The following is a 17,851-nucleotide window of genomic DNA, read 5'->3' on the forward strand; positions in this document are numbered from 1 at the left end:
GTTTTGCATCTGAAAAATTACTTCAAATTCAGACATTAAAAAAAAATTAATGCAGGAGCTGTCAAAATTTTTGTTATTTAGCACAAGGCAAAGAGTGGTCTTTTTGCTCTGCATCTGTATGGCACTCTATCACAGTCCATTCTTGGACGGACAACTCCTATGGCCAAATAATCCATCACAGATATAAAACAAACATGGTTACACAAAATGCAGGTTTTTCATTGCCTGAAGTTAAAACAGCCCATAGCCAGTGTTCTTCATAATGCTATCAGTCATTCTGTAACAGACTAAATGAGTTTTTTATCACCAAAATATAGTGTTGGGTGTAAATTCAGTCAAATAATTTCCCCAGAGTAACATTTTAAAATCTTTATTACACATTTACTATTCTACATACTAAAAAAGATTTGTTACTTTGTGGTTACATGGATACTTGCTCTGTGTAAATATGTTTCCCCATTGGAATGAAATATGGAAGCTTTAATGGGTACATTAAGTTGTCTATAGCCATAGGTAACAATCAGGTATTAAATAGGAGCTGGGAACTGATGAAATCTCTTTATGGTTTATTTCTGGACATCCTAATGCTTGATCTATTGGATATCAGACTTTTGTAAGGAAAGTGTAATGTTATTTTGGCTGTCAGTCAGAAGCTGTGGATGGAAACACTCTGAATGCTAGCTTGTAACTAGGTGAAAGTGGAATGTTGTTCCTCTTTCTGTTTTGATTGCTCTGTGGAGGATGCCAACACTGCAATCTGCAGTGTGGTGCTGTGATAGGACACCTTACCCTCCAGACTTGGAAACAATGTGACTTGCTGAGAAAGTATTCAAGTATTTCAGTACTGTGTCCAGGGCTCTCCTTGTGCTTGAGTAGCTCACTTAATACGTGTTGGGTGTTTGTATGCTACAGAAACCCCTGCAGTATTCAGCAATAGTACCCTGAAGTTTGGGAGTTACTTGTGCAGGACCAAGCAAAACATAAAACATATTCTGCTGTTGAAAATATCATCTCCACTTTTCAGCTGCTTCTCTGGCCCAAAAAGGAGAGAGCTCTCATTTGAGAGAGTCTTTTCTGGTGTCTTTACTGACTCACAAATGAACTTTCCCATCCACTATGACCCTCAGAGGCATGTCACCTGAAAGAGTTGCTAAACATCGATCCAAAAGCTGCCCTTTGTCTTTTTTCTGCTTTGTGTTGCTTCTGAGATGTAACTTGAAGCCTCCTGGCCAGTTATGTATTCCCTAGTCCTCTCAGGAGTTCTTGGCCTTGTCCTCCACACTCTGGCAAATGAAAGCATCAAAGAAATGTCTGGGCAGTCCCAGGTAGCAAAGCTGAACCACACTTCCAGCTGTGCAGGTGTTTACTGTCACAGTCTGAGCTGCAACAGTTGTTTTCCTTGTTACTGCTGCTCTGCACGACATATTCCTCTAATTGCCTTCCTGGAATGCAGCAGTTAATGAGGCTTGAGGAGAGGTTGGGATGGAGGAGTTAAGTTTGAGGCCCTAGGAGCTCAGGTGAGCTAGCCCATGCCTGGGAGGGAATTTTAGGGAAGGTTTCTCACTCAGAATTTCCAGAAAATGGCTTGGTGTGGGAGGCTGACATTGCTGACCATAGCTTCACTAAATAGCAGAGAAAGGAGCTCAATTCATGGGTGCATCATGATGTGAGTATTTTAAATCCATTTATATTTAAAAGGAAACATATGTGGAAAATTAAGATTAATTTCAGGTTATTTTTGAAATGATACAAAGTAAATCACTTGGTTTTTACTTTATTAGCTAGTCTCTGCTGTGTTCTATCTCCTTTGTTCTTTATAATTCTATTATAGTAAACAAAGAAAGCATTATTTTGCAAGGAAGACTTATGGCTGTTTTATAGACTGTGTTATCAGCTGTTTTTCATGTTCATGTGTAACCACAAGAACTTGGTGGCAATGTGGTTTACTGCTGACAAGAGTGATAACTTGTAAATTTTGAAGAAAACATTCCTTGAATCTTATGCATAACAGATGTTAAATGTTTTATCAAAATAAAATTAAAGCAATAGCAGATTGCAGCTTGTTGTTCTCCTTCTTATATATTTTCATATATATATTCCTTGTGACTTTGGTGCTGTTGCCCTCTCACACATAGAGAAATGGCAGACTTTTATCTACTTTTATATGTTGTGGTAGTTGAGTAAGTGTTGTTCCTCTCTCTCCCTCTGTTAAACATGAGTTTTGGAATTGGTACCTGATGGTGGGAGAGAGTTGTCTCCGGCCTCCAAGACTCTTTTGCTGTTTGAAAATCTCTATGAACTGCATTAGTTATGCATTGCTAAGGATTTCAAGTTTCTTTTCCACAGTAGAGCTAGGACTTTAAAAGAAAAGTTGAGATTTTAATTTTGGTTTTATAAAGGAAATCCCTCTCCAAACAAGTGTATTTAACATTTGCATATCCTGTTAAGGTTATATTGACATACTTTCCTCCCTCTCTTAAATTATTTTCTTTACTTAGTCCATTATTAAAATTTTCATGTAAGCTATCATTGAGGTGGCTGCCCTTTTCTCTTAGCATCTGTACTTGGCATTAGCAGGTGGTTTCCATAAGCCACATCTGTTACTTAATAAAGGGTACAGCGTCAGCAACTTTTCCCAGATGTATTTTTCTTGAAGTTGCATGAACCAGGTTTTCAGAGTTTGATAAAGGGCAGACTTTCTAGCTTCCTAAAAGAGCAGAACTCTGCATGACCCTGAGATGAGATCAGCTGGTCAGAGCATGGTGCTGATAGCACTGGGCTTGTAGGTTTGATCCCTATACGGGCCATTCACTTAATAGTTGGTTTCAAGAAATGAAAACTGACTTCTGCATCCACATTCTGGTTTGCATGGAAAACATGGCATTTTACAGGATTCCTTTGATGCAAAAGTCTGAATTATGCTATGTCATTTTCAGTAAACAGCTGTGAAATCAAGGGTAGATGAAATTGCACTGACTGGAATGTAGCCTTGTTTTACATCCTCCTTATTTCATGCTTTTTTTAATGCTGGTGGTATGACAGATGAAAAAGACTTTTTCCCCTTCCCTCCTCCTGTCCATGTCTCTGCATGAAAAGAAAACATCACTATTCCACAATTCAAAGCACTGCTGTATCAGCAGGAGTACTTCTGACTTGGATTTATCCGGGAAGATGCCTCGTGTTTATATCTGCACAAAATGTTCATAATTTTTTTTTTGCTATATAGTATTTGCAAAGGAGAATGAGGAAAAGCACACAAGAATAACACTAATCACTAAGACTGGTGATTTTTGACTTTCAGATTTGTTAGGCATTATGAGAGGCAATGAAAGCTCCATGCTGCTGGGAGGAGCCTCAAAAAATTACTAGAGCAGCCTGTCTCATATAGCAGCGTACTGTCTTGGTGAACTCTGTGTACTTGGCTTCAGTAGAGAGTTTGGAATTATTTATAAACATCTGTTCTGAATTTGGTAGGAGGATTGCTGACCAGCTGTGCACTCCCATTTGCAAGACGCAGTGAAACAGTTTTGACTTTAAAGAGAAATATCCAAAATGGTATTGGGTAATGAGAATAATGAGAAACACTGAAAATGAGTCTTAGATTATTGATACTTATTTTAAAAAATCCTGCATTGATCAAAGTGAGGATGTTCATACTATTAACACTTCAACTTTGATGGGTTACAGCAGCAGGTATAAAGGATACACATTAGCTGAATGCTGTGTTTGGGAAGTTGTGGCTGGAGGTACCTTGACTTGTCAGTAGAGTACAGAAGCTCTAATGGCTGAAAACTTTGACATTTTTTATCATTTTTGATGGAGCAGCATGGAGTCTCAACAGGTATATCCTCAACCCATTTTCCTGTGATAGTGTTCTCTGGAGACTAACAAAGATGATAATAAGCCATGCATAGTTCCTCTGGTATTTTTGTTGGTCAATCACTCCAGAAGTGCGAAGATGGCAGCTTCTCAAAGATACTTCTGCCAAGGCTGCCAATAAACAAGAGTGAGGGACAGTGTACAACATACTGTTAATGGAAGGAAAAGAGAAATCTGACTAACTAAAGTTTTCCCCATAAAATCTTTAGATTTCATGACCAAGGCAAGAGTTGGGCTTGACTTCTTTCAGGATTATACACAAGCTGCAGGCATGGTGCTTGCATAGGTGTGCCATTAGATGGCACAAAGTGTCCCCAGGTGCAAGTGGTAAATGTCCATCATACTTGTAGGCTGTCATAGATGTGGGTGATGTCCTGGGAAGTGACAGTCCAAGAGCCATCAGGAGTAACTGCTGGTACACATCCTGCCACAGAAGGCTACTTTTTTTTCTGGAAGAGCCTCTGCAAGAGGGGAGGGATTGATATTCCTGACATTACTTTTGAGGGACTGTTTCAGTACAGATTGAGATTTGGTTTGGAATTAGCTTGAGTGGTGGGAACTGGCAGGAAAGCATTATGTACTTGCAGTGATTACCTTGCAGAGTTATTTTTGAAGCTTCTTTAAAAAACCATTTAAGACTGTTCTTGTACTTGAGTTATATATATTGGCTTTGGTATATTTGATTACTTTGGTGAGTACTTTGCTGGTCTGTATTGTAGAAGCTGTTTTGTTGCATGACATGTCTACTCCTAATGACTACAGTATTTTTGCCTTATCACATGTACATGTTCCTAAAACAAACAGGCAACTTTTAAAAAGTCAGCTTCCTTTGTTCTCCAAGTGCCTGTTATTTGAGAGGGCGGAGGAGAAGTGTGGCAAATTTTAGGATGTATAAAAAAACCAACTTCCCTCTTTCTTTCCACCCACTGCTTCCTCCAGCTCTGCATACCTCCTTGCACTTCTGTGTCTGAACTCATCTCACTGAGATTCAGCAAGCTGTGGAAGTGTCCCTCTAGAGGGTCTTGATCCTTCCATCATTCTTTCCCACCACTCATTCTTGCAGTGTCTTTGTCCCTGGGGGTTGCATTAGCTTTACATCCTGTCGGCAAAAGTGATTTTTTCATAGCAACAGCAAACGATATGAGATTCCCTTTGGGCTGCCTGTATTTTCTGGACTGTTGTAGCAGCTTTTTTTCTGCCAGGTCTCCCTTGTAGCTCCCCATTACAGCCCTGCCACTCTATTCTGTATTTATGTCAATGTTCTGTTGCTGGGTCTGCAATTCTGTAAAGCTTTGTATGACTGAGAAGATGCAGGTCTTTCCTGGGTCAAGCACCATTAAATGGTGTTTCTACAGATTTATCTTGGTACAGCTAATTTGTTTTAGTGGAAAATAATTTAGGAGAGGTATTTCCCAAACACAGCATGCATTTTTCAAGAAGTGGGGGAGAGGAAAAGATGGGGAAAATAAATGTTAGGGCCATAGTGACTTCTGAGCAGCAGAAGTGAAATGTGTCACTAGAGAAGTGTAGTTTGAAGTTGATTTTATTGGTACAAAAAGTACAGTTTTCATACCTGTGGAGCAGAGCATCCATTCCTAAGGATGATGGGTTGCTTTATCATTCAAATGCAAGCTGTTGCACTTGTGTGTAAAACTGTACCAACAAACACAGGTTTTGCTGAGAGAGCTTTTGTACTGTTTGCAATTTGGAGTTAAGGTCAAAATATCTAGAACAGCTATGAGTCTGTTTTTCCTCCTGGGCTTTGTTTCCCCAAGTTCTCTGTTTTGTACCTAAATGGAGCATGATATAAATGTGTGTTTACAGAGAGCTCAAATGCAGAGTCCGTAGGGTTGGTAGCTACCCCAGGCAAGGCTGCTTGCTTTGTGCCCCTGGGTCTCTGGCTGTGAGCTGCAGCAGAGGGGAAGGGTCTCCATTCCCACCACCACCTGTTCCTGCCCTGTCTCTTGCTTTGGCTCAGCAGGTTGTGTGACTGCTGGGTTCAGTGCTCTGAAGGGCTTGAGAGGCCTGTGACACATTGATTATTTATTTTGGTGTGAGGGTTGTTTTCCTGATCACAGCTGATCTGAGTCATTGCATGGGTGTGTGATTGCTAGAAAGTAGAAACACATGTGGGAGGCTGGAGCAGCAAAGAGGAATTGCATCTTTTAGCAACAGTCTGGAGTTAAGATAAAAGTCTGGATGCTGTAAATATGCAGAGCTAGGGGAGGTTTTAGTTCTGTCCCTGTTTTCTGGTGGCTGTCTTGTTTTGTGAGACTCAAACAAGGGTACTTGATTGCTGCATCAAGCTTTATGGCTGCATAGTGTGGAAGCTTTGATACTATCTGGTGAAAGGCAGCAATTTCATTTTATGTTATTTATATTTTACTGGTTTATGTTTATTTTAATATAAGTATATATGTAAATATGAGTATAATTTTTTTAAAATCCATTTTATTTGTATCTCAAAGATTTTATGTTTGGAATTTCTTCTTTAATCTTTAGTGATGACTGTAGCCTGTGAAAGCATCAGTCTATAAGGACTCACAGAGTAAAGTCACTTTTCCATAGGGTTATGTGTAACTCATGTGGACTGAGGGGAATGAGTTTCATGTAATTATTACAGCTTGAGTTGAAACCACTGTTGTTGAGGTTGCCTTACTTCTCCAACTAGAGTATCCTGGCATTTAAAATGATTAAAATCTTTTCCAGATTTCACCCCTTTGAGCACAAATGCTCTATTCATTAATGCCTGTTTCAGACTTAAGGTTGCTTAAGATTATTTTTAAGCTTCACCCAGAACAGTTCAGCTGCTGCAGGAGATAAGGCTATGGGGGAATTTTGTTCTAAAACATATAAAAGCTACATAAGGGGACCTTTTATTTGAATTCCCCAATTTATTTTAAAATTTGAAATCTGATGTGATTCCCATCTCAATCCACCCATTTCTGCCCAAGTTCTAAATAATTAAAACTCTTTACTATGCTCAGTGAAGACTTGTAATAGTGTAGCAGGTAAAAATTTTAAGGGATCTGCTTTCTCTCAGCTGGAATTCTTCAGTGTTGACCAAATAATGCTTGCATCATCCCCTAAAGTAAAAATAACACATTGTTTGAGCATTATTTCAATAAGTTGAGCTCAGTGTTGTACAAGTCGCAATTGAAGCCCAGAAATGGGACCTGAGAACAAGATCTTCTCTCTGATTTATTCTCAGTAATCTGTTTGCTGACCTCAGCACGTGTCCAGGAAGAAACACTGGTTTACTTGTGGAGTATAAAAGTAAACTTGGGTTAGACACTGGAAGAACTGACAAGAAGAGCAGGATTATGAATCTTTGGAGCAGGGACATCAGCCTCTATGACTAGCTACAATGCAGCAGGAGAAGGGACACAAGACATGCAGAGCAGTTGAAGACTGCCCTGGCCAAGATGGACATGATGTCACTGAGAACACATAGAGCACACCTGTAGGGAATGATGTGTGTGTGTAGGAGGAGAAGGATAGGAACTCAGTGAACTATTTAGGCTGGTAAGAATGGAGCATTAAGGACTGAAAATTAGGGATGCTTATGGGATTGGGAAGCAGGATAGGGCCAATGTCATGCTTGGGCAGTGAAGGAAAGGGTATATGTAACCAAAGCAAGCTCTCTTCTAAACAATCACTCTGGTTTTCTCTGTCTGCTGCTGCTGCTCTTAAGAAATTGTGAAATTCTGTTAAAATGTCCCATTGCCTCTTAAATCAGATCTGCTGTATAGGGTAAATGCCACCTTTGTCCATTAGCTCACCTGGCAGAGATTTGTGCATGGATATCAAGTCCCCTAAATAACTTACAGTGGAAAGAATTTGCTTGTCAAAACATTTATAAAGTTACACATGTCCAGGATGCCAAATGCATCAGTTGCCCGTTTCTAGCTTAGGTACTCCCTGCCTGTATCCTTAGGCACTGTTCCTTGTTCATTTGTTCTTTAGGGAGCCTTATGAGACCTTGGTTCTGTGCTCAGCTGTACATAATGCAGCATTTGGTACCCAGCTGTACATAAGGCGTTTCCCTTTCTCTTGGGGTCTGACTGGGGCTCTGGTGACTGATGTGTTGAACAGCTGAGCACTCATAGTTTAACCAAAATCTCTGGGAGCTGTCCTTGTATTGTCTATGTGAGGAGTCACGTGTACATTTGTGCTACAGGAAATACCAAGTTCAGTCTGTCTCAAGGAGGGTACCTCAAAAGTCTCTTGTGAAGCAAGAGACTTCAGGGTAAAGCACTATTTCTGTCTGCAAAATGGGAACAGCTATGCTCAGAAATGTGCTTAAAACCTCTTTATGCTTGGTAAGCTCAAATGCCACAGTGATTGTCTTCATGGAAGCCTTAAGTGTCCTAAGGCAGTGTTTTGAATCTTGTTTTGAATCAGAAAGCATGGGGTAAAAACTGAGAAGGGGAGAGACCCAAAGGCAGGGGATGATGTGCTTTTGGCCACCTGAAGTCAGAGCCCACAGTGCAGGCAGATTTTAATTGATGGGGGACTAAATACTTCTGCACACATAGAAGGGAATCTGTTAAAAGTCTGGGGCCAGGAGTGAGCAGCTGTCAGCTGGGCTTCAATTTTCTAATTCTTGTTTCATCTGACCTCATGATACTGATCCAGGTGATTATCAGGAGATGTATATACATCTAACCCCAAATGACAGTGTGTCTTCATCTTGATTTTAATAAAATTTGACAAAAGTGCACTAAGGAAAAAATTGTTTTTATTTCTAAACCAATTTCTTATACCTTTACAATGATATTAGGCTTCAACAAAACCTCATCAGAAAGTGTACCACAAATATAAAAATATAGAGGAAATATAAATCATCTTTGTCTTGCTCTTAGTTTCTTAAAGTTTGAGAAATAGGACATTGACCTCTTCTTCCTCTGTTCTATCCTACTATTTATTAAAAAATCCATTATAATTATTGAGAGGGATAAGTAAGAGATAAGAGCATCCTTATCTTCAGGTAGCTATCCTGCTGTCAGCCCAGAAATAAAATGAATTTGGTTTGGGGGGGGTTTTTGTTTGGTTGGTTTGGTTTTTTTGTTTTGGGATGTTTGTTTGTTTGGTTAGTTTTGTTTTGCTTTTTCCACATCCTTTTCTCATTCTTTTCTAAAGTGACCCATTTGGATGTGGAAGTTTTCTGTAGTAGTCAGTCACAGCTGATTCCAGTGACAGATTTAGACAGTTTATATGAGTGCATGGTCCTTTGCACTTGAGGAACAGTCCTGTTCATTTTTATTTCATGACAGTTCTTTGGTTTTATTGCTTGTTTGGCACTTTTTTCCCCTAAAGAGTACTTTTTGAGGACTACAACAAACACTTGGGATTAAGTGGGGAAAAATGTGGCATCTCTTGTGGCTCACAAGTCTGTGGCAGGGATCCCTACCCCACCAAGCACAGCCACTCTGCCAGTGCTCCACTCTACCTTTTTGTAAAAGCAACAACTCTTAAATAGAAATAAAATCCCAACAATGTATTTAGGAAAAACACTTCAAAGCTCTTTAATCCCCACCTTATTGGGGTTTTTTTTAGCCCCCTGTTTTTGGGATACCTGAATGCAGACCTGCAAATGTTATTTTATGTCACAGCGTCTCATCTACGTATATCTGAAGTTTCTGTTTCATAGCTCTGATTTGCAATTTACTAAAGTAAACATAAGTTTATGAAGTTTAGAAATTTGAAATTCACCTTTCTGTTTCTTTGTATTTTAAATGGATTTTAAAATGTGTTCTGTTTCCAGAGAGAGAGCAGAAGGAGGAAGAGTGATTGTAGAAGTTGATGACAAAGTGGCAAAAGTCAGAAATATAAAGGTATGCTTTTTGTTGTCTCCTCTTTCCCATACAAGAATCCTGATATCCTGATAATTTTCTCTGTTTGCTTGCCTATTGGATCATTCTAACAGAAATATTAAGGGAGAAATTTAAACTGGCACAGCCCTAGAATTATTGCAGCGAAAGTGTGGGGAAGGATTGTTTTGGTTTGGGGTTAGTTTGTGTGTTTTGGGGGAAGAAATTGAGAAGGGACATAACAGGCAGCTATCTTGTCTGTATGTTATATTTATCAAAGCCTCTGCAATGCTGTTGCATGCCATCATTCAAAGCTGTTGGTAAATTGTTTAGGAATTTTTGCATATCTTGCTGTTACTAACATCTGGATAATTTCTTTCCCTGTATCTCCTCCTTTCATATTTCCCCTCAGCGTGCAACTGATTTACATGAAATAGAGCAAGTTGTGTAAAGCTGCACTTCAGGCCTTGGTAAAAGACCAAGAGCTACAAGAATAAACTGAGTGTAACCATCATCTTCCTTGAGAGCTCTGGAGCCTGCATGCTTTTTTTCTGCTGAAGTTAGTGTGGATCTTGAGGTTCTAACAAAGTTATGAATTAGATCAAGACTACATGTATATGGTGTTAATTTTGTATCATGTTTTGACTCGTTACTCTCCTCCTTTGAGTGTTCATAAGCTTATCTGTTTTATTACCAATCACTTGGGCAAAATTATATGGAAAGATTTATACAATTCCTTTAATTTCAATAATTGTTGACTGCTGTGCTAGAAAGGCTTCTCTGTCATTGTTAGCAGCTCATAAAGGTTGAGTTTGGATTGTGCAGTCCCAGTGACAGAAGCATTAGCTTGCAACCGTGACAAAGCAAAGGGGGAAACTGGGGAAGAGATCTGCATATTTAACTATGCAGTGGTAAAATTGTTTTCTTCTTATCACTTGGGGCCTCATTTCTCTCATGTGGTTCTCTGTGAAACAGAAGAATTTCAGAGAAATATCAAAGGGTTTATAAAGCTTTCCTGCTAATACACAGAATTTATGAAGAATTTATTTAGCTGAATTATGCCTATTGTATGTGTCTTGGGGAACCTTAGCTGTAGTAAATGAACCCTTCAGTAAAAATGCTCTAGCAGGTTTGTCATGGGTTTATCCACCTCACTCTAAGCACCAAAGAAAATTAATTGAATAAAGAGGTTTAACTCTATGCCATTCCTTTTCCACAAGATGGATCCTAGATAAACTTCCCATTAAGTTGGAAAATGTATTTTTGGGCTCAGCTTCAGAGTGACTTGGTCTTTCTGTGTTTTTTCTTTCATTGTCAGGTTGACAGTAGACTTGATAGCAGTTGGGACTCTAGAGAAAAAACTGTGGCCTTCAGCTTTGACTACTGCTACTGGTCAGTTGATCCTGAGGATCCAAAGTATGCGTCTCAGGAAATGGTGAGCGATGCTTCATGTCCACATTCCCATCCCATTTTGTCCTTCATAACCATGTCTTCGGGAAGATACTGAGAATAGATAACATGAGAGATCTCCTTTTCTTCTCTGCCCCCATCTTTTTCTAATTTTGTTTGCAATACCACAGTGTTCAGGCCTCTGTGTGAGCAGGTGCAGTAGGAATGCAATACCCTTGTTTGTCAGCCAATGCACACTTTCCTTAGATATGTTACGTTTGGCAGTGATCATTAATGGTGATGATCTGAGGACTCTAGCTTGGAAATGAGATTTTTTTCAGGAGCAGGTGTCATGATCTAGTGGGAGAAAGCTCTGAAAGAAAGTAAGAGTGATTCTCTGAGAATCAACAGTGAAGTAATCACATCTTTAATGGTAGAAAACTTTACTTACACCATATTGTTCAGAGATATTTTCCTTGATAAACCCTCAGAAATCTCTTGTAACTAATGGAGAGTCCTTCTGTCTTCAGAACCAAGCTTTGGTTAATTAATAAAAAAAGAAGATTTAAGGATTTGGAATTGAAATATGATGTTATTACAACTCTGTTAATAAACAGGAAATTATTAAATCTACAAATAAATACAGCGCACAGCAAAGCTATCCAAATATGTCATTATATAAGCAAACATATTTTGGCATTAAAATCAGGTTTTACTGCTGTTTCGTCTCCCAAATTATGCAAATTTCATTTCTGTCTGTTGTGAGTACGGCTGTCCCTGAAATTTTGACCTGTATAATTGTGTTGTTTTTCACAGAAATTATGATTTAAGACTGACTTAGTCCTGTAAAATTTGTATTTCTGGTAGTGATGAGCACAGGACTGTTTTTACTTTTGGGAGTCAATTTTTGAAAAACTATCACATTTGGAAATTACCATAACTGTAGGTGAAGTTCTTGACTGTGCTTCATTTTCTTCCTGCTACAGTAGTGTGGAAGATGCTTTGTGAGCTTGGGAAGTATTTTAGTGTTTAAAAAATAAAATGGTCTTTCTGAAGTACTTGGCACTAGATAAACTTCTATTTTAGGGATTGCAAAAACCAAACATTTAAATGTTGATCTATTTGGGTTCCCCCAGCCCCTTTTATATTTTCTTGTTTGTTTTGATTTTGTGTTCATTATGAGTTTGTCACATAATACAAGTAGAAGCTTGCTTCTTAAAACTGTTAACAATATGGTGGCTTTCTAGCTGGAATGGTTTAGCAAATGAAATGCTGATAAGTCCTGCTTGCCAAGTCAGTTTTAGCCCTACTCTGTGAGAGAAATTATCAGAACTGCCAAATGGAAAATACAAATATTGGCTACAAATGTAGGTTTTTGTTCTTGTTGTTATTAAATACAAGTGTGACTGAAGAGGAATGCAAAATGCAATATAAACAGTGCAGCTTCCTTGCTGGGTTTGAGTAGCTGTTTCAGACGCTGTGGAAAACTCTGTATTATCATGCAGTACAGTTTTATCTGACAAAAACAGTGTGGGGGAAGGAACCATGAACTCCTGGGCCATAGAAAATTGAGAAATGGGCAGTAGTTTCTTTACTTGTGCCTGATGCTGACTGAAAGGACATCCAAGGCTGCTGTGTGGAACTGCTGGGTTGCTGAGACAGATGCCTTGTGTGAGATAAGGAAAGTCAAAAGATGGACCGGTGTTTTGAAAGGCCTGGAGCCATGAGGGAATTACTTGGGCTTTTTGCCTGTCTTTGTGATTGTGGAACCAGTAAAATGTACTTCAAATGTCCTTGAGAAGAGGCTGCTGGGATACTGCAATCTTACCATGCTTTTGGGCATTTTCTGCCCTCTTACACTGCATGAAGGAATTTATTGTACCAATGCCGTGTTTGGAATCGTTGCTTCAGTGCTGAGCTGACAACAATGATGTTATCAGCAGCCAAAGGAGGTTCAATACCACTGTCATCCTGTAAAAGCTTTCTTTCACAAGCTGACCTTGGATTACTTTTCTCTTGAAGATGTCCTGCCAATTGTTATCATATGTGATTGGTGTATTGGTTGAGGATGAAAAGTAGATAAAAGTATCTGTCTTCAGATTTGTTTTTGTAGAATGCTGTCTTTTAGTAAACTATTATTTTTTTCCTCTTGTAGATGGATGTATAAAAATCAATCCTAACAGTCCCTTCAGTTAAGGACTCTGTGACAGTGTAACAATAGTGTGAGGACTGCAAACCCTTGTGCTTTAAGTAGGATTTTAAAGATACAACTCTGCTTCTCTGAATACTTCTTACAGTTTCTTCCAGATATTAACATTGTACACTTCAGGTTCCTGTATCCTGCATTTCAGAGATGTGTGCACACAATGCATTTTATTCCCTATATACTTTGATCAAATACTTCAAAGGCACTTGTAAGAGTCTTAAGCCACATGTGTGTAAGTACTTTCAAATGTTTGGAAAATGAGTTTGGTTTCATTCTTCTGTTTATAAAGACTGTTCTTTCCCTGCCTCCTGTACTTTATTTGTATTTTCCAAAAGGGGACTACATGTTGCCCATCTTGTATGTTTTTCCCAATGTTAGTATTTTTTTGAAGTAGGGAAAGTGTTTTTTCATTTTAATTTGGGAAAGGCAGACTTTGCAATACAGTAAACTGAGGAGGAACTGGACCAATGTAGTAAAATCTATAATGTTCATGTGACAGATTACATGCCTTTACTTTTATTTTTTTAATAGCACTGAAAGAAGTCCTATTAAACAGAACAAACAAAAACAACAACAAAAAACCCTACAAAAAAGTGTAATCATTCTTGAGACAGAGTGTAGATTTCCTCTGTCACAGGTTGATACAGAATTAGTTCAGTCTCACAGGGGAAAATGCTGATTGTCTGCATCTGGGCTTTACCACTTGCAAACAATGAAGTAGTTTCATCGTGTCTCCCCATATCCTTGTACTAAGGGTTTTTTGGGAAGTGATTTTGATTTGGTACAAAATCTTCTTTAGTAGAGGGGGGCATTTTGTGTGATTATTGCTTCCTTCCCACTCCCTTCCTCCCCAGATGTCTTCAGATACCTGTGTGTAGCTCAGGATTGTTTTCCAAAGACAATGTTGGAAATCCATCACTCTTTGGCCATTATATAATTATGGGACTATTCTTTCCTAGAGATTCATGACATATTTTCATTTTGCAGTAAAAATACTGTGTGATAATGTTATTTTAGTGCTATTTAGGGTTATAATTTTTATTCTTACAGGTGGAATCAGCAAGCCTGAGTCTTTCTGCTGGTTGAATGTGATAGTTATTATATAAGTGCTGTGAGATATTTATAGCTGTCTCAGAAACAAACAGCTAAGTTTAGACTTAGTAAAATTTTTGTCTGGCATAGAACAGTGTGTTTCAATCTTTTGAGCTTCCCTTGTAAAACCTAATATAGCTCTTAGTGAATGTTTCCCCAAATCTGTTGTAGCTCCACTAAACAGAGGAGAAGATTTTAAAATGTTGTGAAACTTACATAACTGCTCATTTAAATCCTACTGATTAAAAAATGTATTTCAGCTTGGGGAAAAAAATATGTTTCAGCAAGCACAATTAAGCAAAATCATAAGGGCAATTTGCAGAAGAGCAAGAAACACAGGAGCACACGCAAGCATTAAGTATTCCTGCAGCTTCAGCCCCCAGCTTCCCTGCAGGCCCGCGTCCCATCCGGGCACGGTGTGCGCTCAGTGCCCACGGCGGGCAGAGCCACACAGGCTGTGCCAGCAGGTGTGTGCACACAGAGCTGGTGGGGGGCAACCTGCTCCTTTTGAGAACAGCACTATGTTCCATGACTAACAGGCTTTGAATGGTAGGTGTAATGAAATCCAGAGAAGTTGAAGTTCCCAGCCAGCACTGACTTCAGTGGGATCCAAAACTCTGACTGGGTTTATTGAAGTGCTTTCTTCAGCTTAGTTTTTTGTACCTTAGCGCAGCAGTTTGATGGAGATGATAGTGTTTATAAGGGAAATAATAATTTAGACTTTAGAATTTTTTCCTCAGGCTTCCTAAAGAATTAAACAAATTATATTCATATTGGCCAAAGAATTTTACACTTCTGGGCTTGACCTGATAAGTGTATTATTTTGGTTTGACACAGTATATTTGGTTTATGCTGGTGTGAATATTCCTTCAGTGTTCTTCTGAATGTTATCGTTCTCAGTAATACTGTGACTCTCAATGGCCCTTCTAAGATATATCCATAAAAGCCCTTGACCAAAAAGGCTGTGACCAAACAGAGAGATAACTGTCTTTGAGGTAAATCTAAGAAACATAAGAGTGCACAGAGGCTAAATAGCTGAGTGATTACAAGAGTGATACTCTTGCATATTTTTCCCTGAAGGAATGCGTTGTCTTGTTCGAAGAGAAGCATCTGCCTATCAAAGAAAAAAAATCAAAACTATTGTTTTCAAGATTTTGTTATAGATTTCCCTGTATGTAGGGATTCCATGTGAAGAGTATTACCTTAAAAAATCAGGATGGTTTATAGTAAGAAAGCAGTAAGAGTATGAAAACAAATCTTATTGCAAATCTAGTAACTGCTCATAACTTCTTGACCTTCTCACCCTACACCTTCCTATTCTTCAGCAGTTGTTTACTAATGTAAGTGAAAGAATAACTTTGATCCTTTTTTTGGGTGCACTTCCACTGTGCATTTGAACCACTGAGAATTTTACAAGATTGTTCAAAAGACAGACCTGTTCAATTAAAGGCTGTTTATTTCTAAACTTTATATAGCAAGTAATACAGGCTCTGTGCCTGTCTGTCCATTCCACATTTGTAGCTAAGAAGAGCTCCTTTATCTTCAAATATGTTATGTAATTATTCCTGTCTTTATAAGTACTTTAATTACTTATAAATTACTCTTTGCTCTGAAGGCAGAAATGGGGATTACTGATGGCTCATGTGATAGAATGAGTCCTGTGAAGAGTTTTTCATTTCTTGTTTGTTTAAAAAGTATCCTAAGTGCTTTCCATCATGTCTGCCTTCGCAGCATAACTGGGTTTTATACCATTTCCAGGTACAAAAAGTAGCTGGGGAAAGGGGCTGACAGGCCCTTTTTCTTAATTGCTTGTCAAAGCGTAGCTGGAAAGTGAATAAAGAAACAGATGTTTAGGATGCAAGGTTTCCAATATGGCACTAGGCTTTTGGCTTTTTTTCCCCCCCAAGGGATTTGTTTACTTGTTTTGCATGTTCAACTGCAAAAGCTTAGAAAAGTTACACAACAGTATTGTTCAGAAGGAAAATATTGCAACATACTTTCCAACTCTTCATCAAACTAAGTCACTGTATTCCTTCCTTTTTTTCCTAAAGTGCAAACAAAGTCATGTGCTGAACAACTTTACCTGAGAGACCATTCCTCACTAAGCTGAGTTTGTGACACCTCCGTGCCTCTGTGCATTCCCTGCAAGATTAAAATTTTAAATTATCTTGTAAATGATCAGGACAAAATCAAAATCTGTTATCTGTCATATGAGACTAATTATAAAAAATACAATACAATTAACTTTTAATTTAGATACCTTGAAAAATTATTCCAGTTTTTTCTCTCTCTGTCCTGTTCCCTTCCTTGTCTTGTAAAAGAAGGGAGAAAGAGAAGGCAGCAGCAGCTGTGGGTGTAAAATGGCATTTTTGCACGAAATATTTGAAAAGCAGTGAGCATTCCATCCACAAGATTTTTTTTTTCTTCAATCCAGAGTGAGAGAGAAGTGAAAAGGAGAATGTGCTATAAGAAAAAGGCTTTTTGTGCAATAATTGGATCCGTACATAGCAGATTATGATGGAGGCAGGGAAGCGCCATGAGTGCTTGTTATAGATCTTCTGCCAGCAGCACAGCTGCTGTGTTCAGTTTGTGATCAAATAAGGTCATTCTTTCTGACTATACCAAGACTTCTTTGCTGAAAAGTTCTCTGGGAACTATTGGGAATAATTGCAAACTTCAAAGCGTGCTTTGTTGGAAGACAAAAAGAATGAAGTTGATTTTCAATTTATTGAGGCATTGAATTAATTGATAGAAATAGTTGTATAGCTGTATACATTCACAGGCAACTGTGGCCTAATGCAGATACAGTTCAAATATGAAGCCAAAACAAGAGTACACAAGAAAGGATTAAGCTGAGGGAAAACAGTAAACTATTTAACAAACAATGAAATGAGACATTTCTAATGCTCATGCTCAGTGATTGTTTCCCTGTTAGGCACTGACCATTGCTTACTAGATACACAGAGCACATTCTTTACAGTAGGCACTCAGTATAGCTCACAAAATACTATTGAAAGGATCTGTGCCTTCAACAACTTAAAAGAAAAAAAGAATCAAGTTCTTTGGGAGGTCAGGTGTTGTGCATGTTTGCAGTGAGCCTGCACATGAGCAGTCTGAATTACTTCTACAAATCTTGTGATTCTTGCGTGTTTAGAAGTAAAACCAAGAACTTGTATAATGATTTGCAAACTTTCTGAAGTCACCAGTAAAGTATGCTTATTTAGATGGATGATATTTTTTATCTTTTTAAATTAAGTGGTTAAGATGTGAGATACAGATATTTTTAAGAAAAAAATCTTCTATATAGATAAGCTGTATGTGGATGTTGATTGTTCTTACTTGCAGATGGGCATTCACAGTTTAAATTCCTCTATGTAATCAGACCACAGTTTGTCTTCCATGTTCATAAAATAGTGGCTTTTTTTCCTCCTTATTTTAATCTAAGGACTATTCTATACTCTTTCTGTTTTGC

The 17,851-nt window shown here is 38.4% G+C and overlaps 1 protein-coding gene across 1 annotated transcript in view; it reads left to right on the forward strand.

Moving 5' to 3' along the window:
- Nucleotides 1–17,851, forward strand: part of STARD9 (StAR related lipid transfer domain containing 9) — a 94,021-nt gene that overhangs the window by 2,299 nt on the left and 73,871 nt on the right. Inside the window, exons 2-3 of the mRNA XM_059474891.1 lie at nucleotides 9,647–9,716; nucleotides 11,011–11,127. Of these exons, the coding sequence (XP_059330874.1) occupies nucleotides 9,647–9,716; nucleotides 11,011–11,127 (187 nt within the window). The remainder of the gene's footprint in view (nucleotides 1–9,646; nucleotides 9,717–11,010; nucleotides 11,128–17,851) is intronic.

The sequence above is a fragment of the Ammospiza nelsoni genome, chromosome 6, assembly GCF_027579445.1.
Source record: "Ammospiza nelsoni isolate bAmmNel1 chromosome 6, bAmmNel1.pri, whole genome shotgun sequence".
Lineage (NCBI taxonomy): Eukaryota > Metazoa > Chordata > Aves > Passeriformes > Passerellidae > Ammospiza > Ammospiza nelsoni.